A 15409-nucleotide genomic window follows, 5' to 3' on the forward strand; every position below is an offset into this window, starting at 1 on the left:
AAGCAAAAGAGTGTGAAATAAAGAAAAGAGAATATCGAAAGTTAAAGGCATACATGGCCTATACAGCCAGACCAGTTGAACAAAGTAAAGACCTGCCTACAGTAGGATATAAACAGTCTACAGTGAGAAAAGAACTGTTGGAACTGATAAAGAACCTCTATCAAAAGAACGAGTGCTGGAAGCACGAAGCAGTAGAAGGGAATCATTTGCCTGCCTTTTTTGTTAAGATAAGTGATCGGGTCAGATGGTAATTGTTTTGGACGGTAGACCGATTCTTTTTCGACTTTGAGAAACAGACGACTGAGGAGCACCTTAGTTGTTCTTTAGGTAAGGAACACCCCATAGCCATAGGGAGGGGTAGGACTTTCTGACTATTGTTCAATAAACCTGATTTAAAATGTCTTCAAAGAGTCTGTGTCCCTTTTCTAACCCGTCGCAATACACAGAAACGTAACCTTGGTGCTATGTAATATAACGGGAAGATGGATTTTTGTGAATTATTTAATAATTTGTCCTTTTGTTTTGAACAGCAAGTTTAAGAATACCATTTCTCCATTTGTGATGTCATTTGGATTCAGGTATGTAGAGAAATGTATACTTTGATTCTTTTGTTTATTACCTAATGCATGTAGAGCCAGGTTATAATAATATTAGAGGGCAATGGCTGTGACAACGGCATGATCATTTGCATATTAACGTGTATGATTGCATATTTTCACAACCTAAACGGTGCACATTTGCATTTGTTATGGCCTGATAGCACAGTGTTGATGCTGGATATACCTCTCTGTATCTTTGTGGCTGTAATGGTGGGAGCATGGAGAGTAAGAATATTTGGTGTTGTGCATGACCATTCGCATTATGTTGCGGAATGTGCTGCTGCGTATTTTGTTGCTGTGGCCAATGCATGCACCTTTAGCATAGACAAATATTTTTTGTCGTAATAGGGCTCATGCAATCAGCCGGTCTCTCAATGTGCTGCTGCAGAGGGTAATCGTGTTGCCTAAAATGGAAGATGTAAGGGTATGTCACCATAGACCCTGTTTCAGCTGAATATGTTCTTCAAGCTAATGCCTGCCTCATTAGCAGACGGGAAAATTGCAGTAATGGCAATTCTCTTCTCATGCCTGTCAATGTTTTGGCACCTAATCTCCGAGTTGTCAACTGAAAGCAAAGTGCTATTAAATTTGGGCAAATTGGAAAAGCCATCATAATTATTTAGCTTTACCGGTTATCTGAGCTATGCGTTGGTTGCGGATTGGAATAACTAGCTTGCTTTTCAGAGCTTTCTTGAAAGTGAGGTGTGTATCCAGCCCTACAGATAAGGTGTATATCGGGCACTTTTACTCCCTAAAAATAGCCAGATACCCTCAAAAAATACAAATAGGGAGTAAAAATACTCCCAACAAGAAATAGGAAGCAGGCACAAAGGCCCTTGGGGTCCCTGCTTTCACACAAACAGCTCCATGGATATGTTTGGAGCAGTAGTGCATGTAGTATCACAGGAAGAAACTACTATTTTGATTGCCTGGTCGGAAGAAGTAAACATGTGCATGAATAACTAGATGGAAAAAAATAATTACAAGAACATTTCCGTTTTCCATTTAACAGTTTTTACTCGCTTATAAAATACTCCCATTGGGAAATGCACTTACATTTTTACCCCCCCCCCCCCCCAAAAATCATTTTACTCCCAACTTTAAAAAATAGGGAGTAAACTACTCCTACTTCAAAATCCTATTTGGAGCACTGTTTATCTATTCTGCAAGTACGATTTGGTATGGAGTTCTAAAGCAATAAGTGATGCCCACAAAAAGTCCCCTCCTCCCCCTCTGTATCAAACGCATCTTAATGAAACTTACATGCCCAACCCCCTGGCAGTATACACTCCACCGTCCAGTGGCCACCACCACCACCCCAGTCTGCCTGCACTGCAATGCGTTCTTATGCACTCTTTTTACAGGTCCATGCCCCGGAAGGAAAAGCTCATGCCCTGCAAGGAAAAGCTCAGCTAGCAGCATTCCAGCTTCCACTCCTTTAAATCATGGCAGAGAAATTATCTCCTAGGTAGTGGTGGCAGAGCGATCCAAGACTGTACAATTTCTGGTTGGTCAGATATCCCCTAATATCCAATTGCTTTCTTCCAAGAGGAGACTGGAGCTCTAGCAAGCCCCTGTCTGTGAACATCACCATTCGCACACTGTCACCAGGTGGGAACATGATTTTATATCCACCCACATTAGTTTTGTGAAACTGAGCAAATGTGGAAGCCTCCTTACCTAAATTATCCTGGGATCAATAGCCTTCTGGATCTCTACACACATTTCCCTTAAATATCTTGGTCCAGACGTGTGTGGACCTTTTTATTTCAGTCTGTCGCACACTACAACCACTGCAGATGATGATATGGCCCACCAGCCCCTGCCCATATTATTTTTTCATGCTTCAACATCAAACCCCCCACTACTTCTCCTGCTGTAGCGCTAATTCTCTTTGTTCCTCGTCAACCCTCAGGAAAGCCCTTGGGGGGGGGGGGGGGATTTCTCTGGAAATTGGCCTACACCGACTTTTCCAATTCCGTCACCTGAAGTTTTTGCTTAATGTTCACTGGTATGAAGAAGACTTTACAAATAATTTTTTTCTTAACTTCACTTGTTGAACGTTTCCATTTTCCTTAAGTATTTTATTGCTTTTATGTTAAAGTACCTTTCTTGCAGCTGAAGTACATCTAACTATCCCTAATTACATTCTTTGATATCTACTAAAGCATGTAGAGTCTGGCTATGTTCTCTGCATTTATTAAGGACTCAGTATTGAATTTGCTTTGGGAAAAGCCATTGGTTCTACAATTCAAGAAGTTATGTGTACACAAACCATTCACCTGCGCTCAAAGGCGAAGTCAGATGTGGCTTCTACAAGTTCAGTCCGTCAAATCAGGTACTTTTTTGGATGATAGCTACTGGTTTAAGGATATGATGTGCAGCAAAGAAGTTGTTGGCTCTAACATCTAAAACTGGAATTTCTGTTGAGCGACGTTCTGTGTTCAAGTTAACCAACCCCCTTGTCTTCACTGCATGTTTACGGTTATGTCTTGTTCCTAAACGTTCTTCCTGTCGTGCTCTGGGAACAGACTCTAGTGGGAATTAAGGAACACAACCCTCACTCATGAGATCCCCTGTCCTAATCTTCCTCTCCATGGGTCCCACATGCCAAAGCTTTTACCATTTGAGCTCAGGAGTAGCTTACTGGGCGAAAACAATCCAGGTGCTGCCCCTTCTGCTTCCTGGCATTTACAAGGTATTAAGTGAAAACATAGATTTCACTATACCGAGAAAAAAATAAATCTATTTAGAAAGACAGCACTGAGCGGACATTCTAAATCGAACTGTCAGCACCTGTGACACACACGAGGGCACGCAGGGCCTAACAGGCACAGCGACACCCAGAATAGTCATTGCGGGAGTGTCAGGTAAGTGTCTGTGTGTGGTGTACTGGGAAGAGGGTGGTGGGTGAGGAAATGGAGGGTTCAGGGGGGGTTAAACCCCATATCAAGATTAGGACCAGGGGAAATGGTGGAGATCACTCTTTGAGAGGTAAAGGGGGGCACACAAAGTAAATGGCACAAAAACGGGCGAAAAGAATCACTATTTTAAAATGCGGAAATATCACATAGAACCATTTACAATCCATTTTTTTATTCATTCAGAGATGACACCTTTCTTATATTCATCGAGAAAGCCTATAATTTCAGAGTTTTCTTCCAGTTATTTGAAAATGGACACGTTTCAATTTCTCTGATGCAAGGTTGCAATACTGTTAGAGCAACCTTTGTCCCACGCCCTTTACTTTTGTATTTCTTTCATTTCTTTAGTATTTCTTTTCTCAGATACGCTTGGTATTTACCTTAATCGAAGGTACTCTCCTTCACAGTCATGGAAGCTTCTTGATTTCCACAACTCTTCATTCATGTGCAGAGTGTGAGACCGGCAGGGTATCAAGAGAGATGACAGACAACAGAGGTATATTTCTAAACAAAGCTTTATGCTATGGTGGGATTTTCCCTGCCTAAAGAAATCTAAGGAAAGTCTATGTCCACAAGTCCAAATCAAAGGTCTGTCCGTGTCAAAACCTATGCTTGTCCTCACAACTACAACAAAATCTAGTGGGGAAATGTTCTCAATCAAAATTAAGTGTTCAAGTTCAATTTAGTTCCAATGCAGCTTCGTTTCAGAGAGGTTTGATCACTTTCCGAAGTTACCTTTTGTAGGTTTTCTGGCATCACAGTTGGTATCAAAAGGTGGTCTTGGACTTCCCTTCCACAAGTTCAAATGCAGTTATGTTTGTACAACACTGTGATCTTGGGACTCCCTTCCCCAAGATAAACACTCTCCATTTATTTGGTTATCAGTGTTCCCTTCCCCAAGATTTATACTGAACAGTTGACTTGCTTCCTCTGTTCACAAGTTCACATGAGAATGCTTGGTCCGTTTAACCCGTCCTTTGGTTAGCTTCACCAAGGACTCTGTTCTTTGTTGCTTTTCCAATATTTAGTGGTTCCTGGTCTAGGCGCAGCTATCGGACCACACGGTCCACACATTACCGGTCACTCAACCAGCAACTACATGCTTTGTCTGTGATGTGACTCTTAATGTAATAATGTCAGTGTTAGGAAACTTCCTGGTCTCGGCGCAGTTATCAGACCACACGGTCCACCCATCACAGGTCACGCCACCATAGGTTTCCCCAAAGCCATTGTTCAGTTATGTAACATTTACTAGGTTTCACTTAAACCATGACTTTCCTGCCCCTCCAGATTCAGGAAATGTAATGCGTTACATTCTTCAGGATAGTACCTTTCATTCTGTGTAGCCTTCACAAAATGTAACTAAGTTTTGCAAGCCTGAATGGCACCTTTTATGCAGTTCAATAAGTGTAGTTCTCACTTGTGCGGGCTTAAGCAGCACCTTTCATATAGTTCAATAATCAATATAGGTAGTTTTAACTACTTTCGGGGACTGTTACTTATTCCACAGCCTCTCAGAGAGCGCTCCGGCCTTCCTAGTGTCTCCCGACACTTACCGGGTCTTTGTGGCTCTGTTCAGCAGTTTCTCCCAGAGCGGGAAAACCAAGTTGTAAGTTAGCTGGGTGCTCCCTCCACCATACGCCGGCCCTGGTGCTTGGCTCCGCCCCTGCTCCCTGGCAGTGCCTGCTGTACGCTTTCCATCACAGGGGCTATCAGTCCTGCACAGTCCCTTCGGCAAGACTCTCTGGATCTTTGTTGGCATCTCGCTCTTCAGCACAGCGTTTCCCTGGGTTTTTGTTCCTTCTGCGACTGTATCTCTGTCACCATACAGATGCTTCTGACATCCACATTTTATACGCTCCACTATCACTAATGGGCTGCAGGTGAAATGATGTAGCCTCAATTGTCTGACCTTCCTTGAGCCTATTAATGTGACATGCCTGATCTTCACTGCCATATGCCTTCAGATCACTCTTCCTCCCATTACTAGAGTGGTGTTTTAAATAGGAAATCTGCACTACTCCTAGTTGCTTCTTCTCAGTACTTAAGGGAGATCTATCGGGGAGGATGGGGTATGATTGGCAATAGCCCATAAAGGCAATGGGAGGGGAGGTTATATCCTTATCAGGAAAGGGGGGGATGTCATGTCTCTTCTTCAGGTACCCTCTCTCCAACCCCCAAGGCCCTCCACGAAGGTGATACAACCTCGCCAGGGTTGGGATGCAAAAGCAATGCCCCTTCCCCAGCCACCTGAATAGAAGATACCTGGGGAGTAGATGTGAGTACCCTCAGGTTTCTCACAAGATCCACATTTCTAACTACCATAACGCCCCCTTTACTGGAGACACTGAACACACACAATAATGTCCCCTTTTTAAGATTTGCTGCTTCCTAGAACACACAATACAAAGGTCCTTAACATACTCTATTTAAGCATATCGAATCCAAAGCAGACCCTATCAATTACATTTACATCCCCATGTTGAGCTCTACTAAGCACACTCTCAAGCACCCGTCTGTGCCCCTATGTTTGTATCTGGTCCCTATTGCCAGGGGTGCTCTTGTTATGATTTTGTCTTCAGCTTCAGTGTGTATTAGTGTGGGATGTTTTTACACCACTCGTCCAGGCCCTGCAACATTCCTGTGCGCTGCATGCATCAGGAACATCAGAATGGCCGCTGGAAAGCATTATGCATGCAAAAATCACCCAGAGGTACGCAGGAAAAATCTGAAAAATAGACCGCCATCTACTTTTGCCTATGTCAGTGGTAACACAGGAGACCACTGCCAAAACCCATCATTTGGCTGCCCAAAAGGCAAGGCTGATTGCAAAAGAAACACAGAGCTGTGTGAAAATGCATTTTTCTTGGTCGTCAAATTTGCAAAAACCATGGCTCACAAACCACCCAAAAGATCCAACCTCCTTGTGGGGTGTTGAACATCATTCTACTTCAAGAATCCACATAAACATAATGTCGGCAGAAGTGTATTTTATCAGAACAAAATCCACTTTTAAAGGTACTCGCTGGAAAGAAATATGTCAAAAATGGGTGCAATACCATTACTCGCCTCCGTCAGACGCTAGCGATCTCTAAATCTGTCAGGTGAAACTTGTGTCTCAAAAGCTAAATATGCCAAAGATGGGACTTCCATCAAATGCAATATAGGGTGCCACACATTGATTTTCATGTTGAAAAAGACTGGAATTGAAGATATGTTTGCCTATTTTAAATTTGTAACTGTAATTTTTCACAAGGAACAATGTCACAATTGACCATAAGGTAACCTGATTCAGCTAAAACTTCAAAGAGGGTTTCCCCCACTGAGAACACACCACCCTGTTCATTCCCACCAAAAGGAGAGAATATCTCATGGGGTTGCTAATGAGAAGGCGACTTCCTCGGCTGCTCTGGGAAAGAGACAATGGGTTCCTTGAACTGAAAGAATATGCTAATTCGGGTGTGACTGAGACCAACTGCCCAAGAAGGCAAGCCCATGTGACTCTCTGGCTCAGCCAAGCCTTGGAGGGGAGCCAGACTGAAAATGTGGATTTGAAACTGAAGTAACTGTATGTTTTGGGAAAATACTTAGAGCAAATTGTACTGAACTGGTAAAAATATGGGATTTATAGGTTATTAAAATGAAAAGTTCGCTCACAGTTGAAAACTAATCTGGAATCTGTGCGACATTCAGAGACTGAACCACAAAATAGTTCATATTCTAGCAATTGTGATTATGTTACGAACATGAACATTTCCAGGAATATGCCCAGATGGAATGAGTATGCATGTGTAAAAATTGGTACAGAACTGACACTGAGTAACCGCCCAAAAGCGCGAAAAATTGTCATTTGTGAACCAAAACTCGTAGGAAGATAAGATTTTGACAGAAACGTACCTTAGTTAAATTGTCATGTAAATATGTATCATTAATAAATTGTGCATATTGGAAATATGTTTTTCAGGAAAAATAGATTTTCTGGGTAAGAACAAAGGGGAGGAATTTTTTCTGGACCCTAAACACAGTGTCGCTCTGACACATGATGACACATCATGACACACTGTTCCTTTCTCAAATCAGGAGAGGGGGAATTCTCTGACCTATCAGATCCTTAGAGGGTTGGGCATAGTATAATCAGCCTCCCCACCCCTTTGGAAGATGGATAAATAGGGACTGTTGAGGACCCAGAAAGACACACCCATTCACCCATCACTGATCGACTGGTGAAGCACTCTGAAGGAAGATCCAGACTCCAGAACCCATCTCTAGACTCCTGAACCAGACTCCAGAACCCTGAAGCAGAGGCCTAACCCAAAAAAGCTGAACCCTTTTCAGCAGGCCTTGAAAATCTAGCAACCTGATTTTAACCCCTAAACTTCCACGGGGCCTAAACTATTAATAATAATAATAATATTATCATTATTGAACGGCCTGGCTGAGCTGTTTTGCTGCTTCTGGCCAAGAACCCTTGCTAGAAGCCAAGATCCAGATCAGTCCAGCAGAGCTGTAAACCCAGAACCCGTCTGATCCAGTCTAAGAGGCCATGCAGACCAGAGGGCCTTGCTGAGAGCAGTCCAGGTGTCCTGAATCCTGTCCGGTGGCGAGTGAAGTCCAAGCCAAACCCTTGACCAGATCTTTGAGGGAGCCATTCCATTCCAAAGCCAAAGTAGTGAGTATTTAGCATAGAACTGTCCATAGTCATCTCTTAGCTTAAGCAATCTCATCCAAACCATTCCAACATATCCAGACTGTATTATTGAATCTCTTTTTCTCTATCCTAAATTCTTCTCTCATCCACATTATCCTGTGATAATTGTAGTGATAAGCATCTTGGCGCTGATATATATTTTCTGGAGAAAGGCAATCGTCTCAGGCAGATAGAAACCACCCAGAGGCGCCTCTGGATAGGTGGCTGTACTGTCCGTGTAGTTTGCGGCTCCATAGACTCTCTTGTGTTAAGAAATCTTTGTTCCAAATCTTCAACAGCGCATCTTTCATTTTGAAATCTTGACCCTTTTTGAGAAAAATCTACCTTTCCTAAAACCTCTAACTTCTGAACCGTACGCGCTAGGAACGAAATTTAAATGTCATTTTGAAGCTAACATCCTCTTACAAACGGACCAGGAACCGCATTCCAATTCCTTATAGTTTTGCTGTAATCACGTTTTTCGTGCGCTGAAAAGTTTGCTGCGATTTCACATTTGGCTCAATTTCAACACATGTAAAAACAGCTATTTCTTGCTTTCAACTTCTGAATTTCGTTTTTCCATCTGCTAATCATTCTACAATTATTGCTAGTGTTTCCCTGAACCAATCCAAAGCAACTCTCACTAGATCTGAATACCAGTTAGCGAATTAAAATCATTTTTAGCATTTTTCCCATTCAATTCAAACCACATTTAAAAGCGATAGACCTGTTTTCAAATCAGCCCTGTTTCTCTCTGCTTGCTGGGGGAATCGGGATTGAAACTGCAATTGTTGTGTTATTCCTGAAACCTGTGTGCCCCCATTCCATCTCTTCATATCGCATATTGGTGGGAGTGAGTAGTGACAGGGGGAAAGAGTGATCACATTGTCTTTGGTTGAACTCATGTCAAGTTTATTTCTGTGTTGCATTCTTTCATATCACTGCATTCCTTGAACCATACAAAGTTATTTGTTGCTACATTATCCTTCCTATTCCTACTCCTAATTGATTAAAGAGGTTGTTGATATTGTAATATTACCCATTGCTGATCATTGCATCAATATTCATAAGTGTGATATTCAGATATTAGTCATATATATAAAAGTGTGATATTGTTCAATTCTTCAAATAAATCTTTTAATTTGCAAAACAAACCTTCTTGGTTCAGTGAGACCGGGGGGATTCAAAGAGAGAGGCGTTATATAAGGGTACGTCATCCAGAAATAAAAGAACTTTTTTGACATAATAATATATAAATAAGGGTTTCCATTGGGCATCCCATACTAGGCATAGACTTAGTTGGAGTGCTGGGTTGAAACCACTTACATTAGGAAAATAGCATCCTTCTCTGTGGGGTTCTGCCCAGAGTGCAAATCTAAACATGGGGTTAATGATGCATCTACTGTTACCCATAACTACAAGGCCAGAGTTTTCTTTTACACAGGCTTCAAACTGCACAACATATATCAAACCATACTCTTTCTACAATAGTGCATAATGCAGTGTACCTTGCTTTGCACTGTGTTGGTTAGACCCCCCCCCTCTCACTGTGCTCAGTGCTGTCATGGTCCAGCACCCTACCATCACTGCTTCTGGATGGTCAGCTGTATAGTTGTCCGTCCAGGCTGGAGTAAGAAGTTCTTAGGCTTGGCTCCAGGTACCCCTATAACCTTGAAGGAATGGCCCCTGAACATATTGAACATGCCCGTGAGCACTACTTGGGAATCGGCCACCAACCATTTTGGAAAGGAAAACATCTGATACACTGCCCTTCTAGAATCTTCAAATGTGTTCTAGTATAGATCTGGGAGCCCAGCAACAGCCACACTATCTTCGCAACAATTATGAAACCCCAATCTCCCTTGCACCTCATCCTTTCCCTAAGTGGTCACCCCAATCCTAAGGCACTCACTGGCATGTCCTAGCCCTATGCTCTGGTTTTGGGCGAGAGACAGTGTGGCCAACGGTACCTGAAGTCGGGAAAGTCTGCTTTCTTTGTTTCTTCCGTCTCTGCGCCCCGTCTCCAGGCATTACTTCAACTTTGGGCCATTAGCGGACGCGCCCTGCGGGTGCTCCAAGAGTATGCCAATGGTGTGCATAAGGCAAGCGCGTCTCAGCGCATCTGTGAGTCGAACGGGCCCGCTGCCATGTTTCTACGCCAATACAATGCAGGCCTTTGTAATGTGAGTAATGGCAATGATATCAGCTATTCACAGGCTGAGTTAATAAAACTGGCCCCTGAAGGAGCTTTTATGAGTGTGTCCTACATAGGCCTCTGAAGGAAAGGGACTCGGGATTGGTCCCGCGGAGGGTGAGGCTTTGGGGGGAAGGAAGCCATGTGACACCACTCATTTTCTGACATGTACACTGGTCAATGCCAGATCAGCAGGTGCACATAGATATCGTCTATACACACTACTGAAAGACACTGCTCGGAATTTCATGTGTATCACAGAGACTTGATTCTCTGAGAGTTCTGACCCAGATATTTGTCAATTAATGCCTACCTCCTATGCTGCACTGCACATTGACAGGCCCCCTCCTAGTAGAGGCAGGGTACTGGCAATAAATTATCACAATTCCTTTCAGTGTCTTCTTATTCCAGTGGCCCATTCCCTACTCTGTGAACTGTTGTTGATCAGAGCACAGGTTAATATAAATGACTGTCCACTTTCTATTGGTATATAGACCGCCATCCTCAAGTCGAGTTGATTCTGCAATCAAGTTTGCTCAGCTAGTGGCCAATCTGAGTCTGGCACACCTTAATTTAGTGGTATTGGGTGACTTTAATCTACATCCTAATGATCCTTCTGATCGTTATGCAAATAACCTAGTGACCTGCTTATCGGACCTCTTTAGGTCAGTGCAGTCATCTTCCCACTCATGAGTGGCAAAATATACTTGACCTTATTTTTGCCAAGGCTGGAATGGTCTCCAGTTGCACCTTGCTTCTGGTTACCTGGTCTGACATTCTTTGTTCCCCTTCTTGGTCCAGATTCCGTTCTGCCTTCCGGAGGCATCCCACGGTCTACAATCCTGTAGACTGCGGCATAAAGTGGACTTGAGTGACATGACAGATTTACTACTTGAGGAATACTGGATTTCCATGGAGAAGGGTGATGATCCTTTTTCCTCCCTCTTAAGGTCCCGGGCGATGGTAGCTGATAAAGTAGCTCCTAGGCTCCCCCACTTTAGCAGAATGAAGCCTTCTGAGGCGTGGTATACCCCTGAACTAAGAAAATGACAGCTGAAATATGACACAGATATATGTAACCTTTAAAAGCAAGCTGTGCTTTATCACCAGATGATTCGATCTGCAAAAGCTAAACACTATGCCACCTGGATAACTGAAGCATCTTGTGTCTCTAGAGAACTGTTTTTAGTAGCCAAGGAGCTATTAGTGTGCCCCTCAGGTAATTCTGCTAAACCACCTGACGCCCAGCTAAAATGTGATGAAATCAGCACTTTTTTTCATGAAAAATGTAATGGCTTCTCCCTTTTACCTTTGGTAAACAATTTCAAACTCGACCCAATAAATGATGAAGCGATCTGGAAAGCTTTTCTGGGCCTCAAATCGGCCTCCCCTTTAGATGTGGTTCCTCTTCATATCCTGAAAGCTGTTCCTCAAAGGGCTATGGGCATATTGACTGATGCAGTGCAGTACTCTTTTTCAATGGGTATTGTTCCAACCGCCCTCAAACATGCAGTAGTCCTGCCCCTCTTGAAAAAAAATGAATTGGGACTCTCGAGTGCCTGCAAATTACAGGCCCATCTCCTTGCTTCCAGTAATGATGAAGCTGTTGGAGGCAGTGATTACCCCCCCCAGATCTCTAAATTCCTGGAAGAGAATAACTGCTTGCACCCGTTTCAATCAGGGTTTCGTCCCAAGATGGGGACTGAGTCTGTTATGATATCTTTGCTAGACGACCTTGCACTGAATCAGGACCGTGGAGAGACCAGAGTTCTTATTCTCCTGGATCTCTCTGTGGCTTTTGATACGGTAGACCATGACATTTTACTGACCAAACTGGAGCAAGCTGGAATTACCGGTTCCCTCCTTGCATGGTTCAGATCTTTCCTTGAAGGCCGCTCTCAGTCTCCTTTCAAGCTTGTCTTTCTCCTCTTCTGGAGTTATGCTGTGGCGTCCTGGAGGGGTCAGCCTTGTCTCCTCTCCTCTCCTCTCCAATTTATATGTTCGACTGCTGACTGACTTCATTACAGAATGCAGAGTTTTCTTTTACACTTATGCTGATGTTACGCAGCTAGTTTTCCGGCTGGATTCCTCCCCAGCTGCGTCTCCTAAGAAACTGCGTGACTGCTTGGAGAAAGTAAGCAGTTGGATGTCACCCAATTGGCTGCAATTAAATGAAAGCAAAACTGAAGTTTTGGTGGTTGGGCCCCAGGGGAGGGATCACCTCTGCAACTCACAGTACTGGCTTGAGTCACTTGCCCCGTGCCCGGCCCCCAGCGCCTCAGTAAAACGTCTGAGTTAAATTCCTTCCAACTGGATCGCGAGAGGCTCAGATTACTGCTATTTGTAGTGCTGGCCTGAAACTGAAGGCCTTGAGGAAAATTCGCACTCTGCTTCCCTCGGAAAATCGCACAACATTGGTAACATCCACCATAATGGGTTCTTTGGACTACTGCAGTGGTATCTACGTGGGACAGACGAAGTACCAGATTCAGCAATTGCAGGTCCTTCAGAACACATCGGCGCGACTGGGTCTCAAGATGCCTTGCTTTACTCCCTCATTAGCTCTTTTACACCGCCTGCACTGGCTGCCGGTGGCCCGCGCAGATTAAGTTTAAGATTCTTTGTATTGTCCATCGAGCCGTGCATAATGTGGGCCCTTACTAACTTAAAAAGAAATTGGAAAGGTGTTGCCCAGCAAGAAACTTTTGTTCTGAATCTCTTGCTTCTCAAGATTCCTAAATATCATCGAAAGCATCTGGGTGAGCGCTCTCTTTCAGTCCTGGCCCCTAGCTTGTGGCATGATCTCCCGCTATACCTGAGAACACTTGTTGACCATTGTCCCTTCAGGAGAGCACTGAAGATCCATTTATTAAGTCTCTTTCCTCTTAGCTAAAGTTTGAGGTAATTGATTGCTCTGGGCTTGCTGCCCTCCTCAGCGCCTAGATGCCTTTGGGCCTTAGTTCACGCTCTAAACATTTTATTATAATAATAAGGTGAAGAAAATCAGCGTTACTAGACCTAATGCTTGATGCTACCTGTTCTTTGAATTGAGAATTGGATTTTAGCTAAAGATTGAAACTCAGGAAGGGACTGAAGACTACTCTTCGAATGATTGATTGATAATCTGACATTTCAGTGGGGGGATTCTCTCTAACCACCAGAAGCCTGAAAAAATAGGAACTGAATTGAGAAGAAATTCTAGAACGCAAGCTTTCTTGCCTTCACAAGACCTAGTAAGATTGCTTGTCTTGCCTTTGTCTTCCCTCCCTTGTCTTGTGACGCCTAGAAACACTTGTGTACAGGCACGTTATAAATGACATCTCATATCATGATATGAGCCAGTATTGTGTTAGAAAGTACCATCATGCATCGGGCAGGCTCGCACTTCTGTGAAACTCAGGAAGGGATTGAAGACTCTACTCCTCGAAGAACAGACCCTCCACCGCTGATCATAGGGTCTCGGTTGCAGGCTTGACTCCAACCCTGCGCTACCTACTACTCTCCTTCTGAAAACATGCATACATAAAATCAAACGTACACATTTTTGGGATAGCTTAAACTCATTTGTTAACAAAAAATTAGTTGTGAAATAATTGACGCTTTTGATATAAGATGATCACATGGCATGACAGGTTTACATATATCCGTAGATCCTGCAATGAAAGTTAAATTAAGAAGAGCAGAAACTGTTAAGCAAATTTGGTCATAACACACTTTAAGCAAGGTTGTTTTGAACAGTAGTCTTTCCTATCAAGAAGTTAAGAGATTGTGAATCTGAAAGGTCGATCAGGCGGGATAGAGTTCTCTTTACATCGGACCAGGAATGTTGCAATGGGAAGCTGAACGTGTTCCTGACTCTGCCTCATGGACTTTCAGAGGACGCTGGCCTCTCCGAAAAATACAAGCAGTACAGTGGTTCTCAGGTTGGCAGGTCTCATGGTACACCTCATGGATCTGCATATAACATTCTTATTTGAGCACTGTGTTGAAGCTCACACGTGTGCCTCAGTAATTTGCATGCCTTTGATTATTTGTATATTTCTTTGGGGTATTTGAGGGTGAAACTAGCTTTGAAAAATGTAGAGAGTTGTGCAAGAAGGCAAACAATTGTCCTGTTACTTTGGGATGTTTTACACGTGGATCAGATTGAGAAGGGGGGTTAGCCTGTTGGGTATGGACAGAACGGGTTGGTAGGTAACACAGTGGTGGTAGGGTTTAAAGAAGCAGGGGTTCCCTGGGGTGACCAATAAGGTAATTGAAGACTATATGAGTTTGGGTGCAAGTCGCGAGAGGGTTTTCAATTGCAGGTCGTGAGAGTGTGCCTAATTCGAAGGTCCACAGTCCTAGGAGGTCGAGGTGGTGAGGAGCAAGCACAGAAAAGACTAGCTAGTTTGAATAGCTTTCATTCAGAAGTGCACAAAGTCAACCATTGGTAATTGGGCAGAAAAGACATGATATCCATCCATCAAAAATGGACTAGTGGTGTGGTGGCCACCCAGAAGATAAGGCCATGTGCTGCAGGGTGCCAATGCCTGAATTTGAAATATCGGGGCATTCATTATTCATGAAGAGATCAAAAGTGATTGTGCCCACTAGAGAAAACCTGGCTATCATGGAATCGGAGTGTGAGTGAAAACCTTTGCAAGGCGCACTCTTGTTGAACTAACTTTCACGCAATCTATGAAAAAGTAGCACATTGTACTGTGTATTTCTGTGCTCTGACAAATGTCATTTGAGGTCTGTACTACTTTCTTGTTTTCTTTATAGGGTATTTGGTGTTGTACTCATCATCGTGGACATTGTTCTTGTGATTGTGGATCTAGCAGTCACAGACAAGCCCCCACAGGTGGTAGCTTCGATGGCAGCACTTTCATTTGCCATATCGATCTTCTTCATTGCTGATGTGCTGCTGCGAGTCTTTGTTGAAGGGTAAGTGGAATCACCTGTGAAGTTCTCAATCTGTGATTCTGGATTGTATTTGATTGGCAATGTGTTTCTATTCGCA

General features: G+C 43.4%; 1 protein-coding gene across 3 annotated transcripts in view; it reads left to right on the top strand.

The window, feature by feature from the left end:
- LOC138527994 (phosphatidylinositol 3,4,5-trisphosphate 3-phosphatase TPTE2-like) overlaps positions 1–15409 on the top strand; it is a 421324-nt gene that overhangs the window by 202161 nt on the left and 203754 nt on the right. For all 3 annotated transcript variants that reach the window (XM_069639416.1, XM_069639415.1, XM_069639417.1), the window contains 2 exons: positions 531–578; positions 15172–15333. In XM_069639416.1, coding sequence (XP_069495517.1) covers positions 531–578; positions 15172–15333 — 210 coding nt within the window. The remainder of the gene's footprint in view (positions 1–530; positions 579–15171; positions 15334–15409) is intronic.

This window comes from Ambystoma mexicanum, chromosome 7q (assembly GCF_040938575.1).
Source record: "Ambystoma mexicanum isolate Mex_15411 chromosome 7q, UKY_AmexF1_1, whole genome shotgun sequence".
NCBI lineage: Eukaryota > Metazoa > Chordata > Amphibia > Caudata > Ambystomatidae > Ambystoma > Ambystoma mexicanum.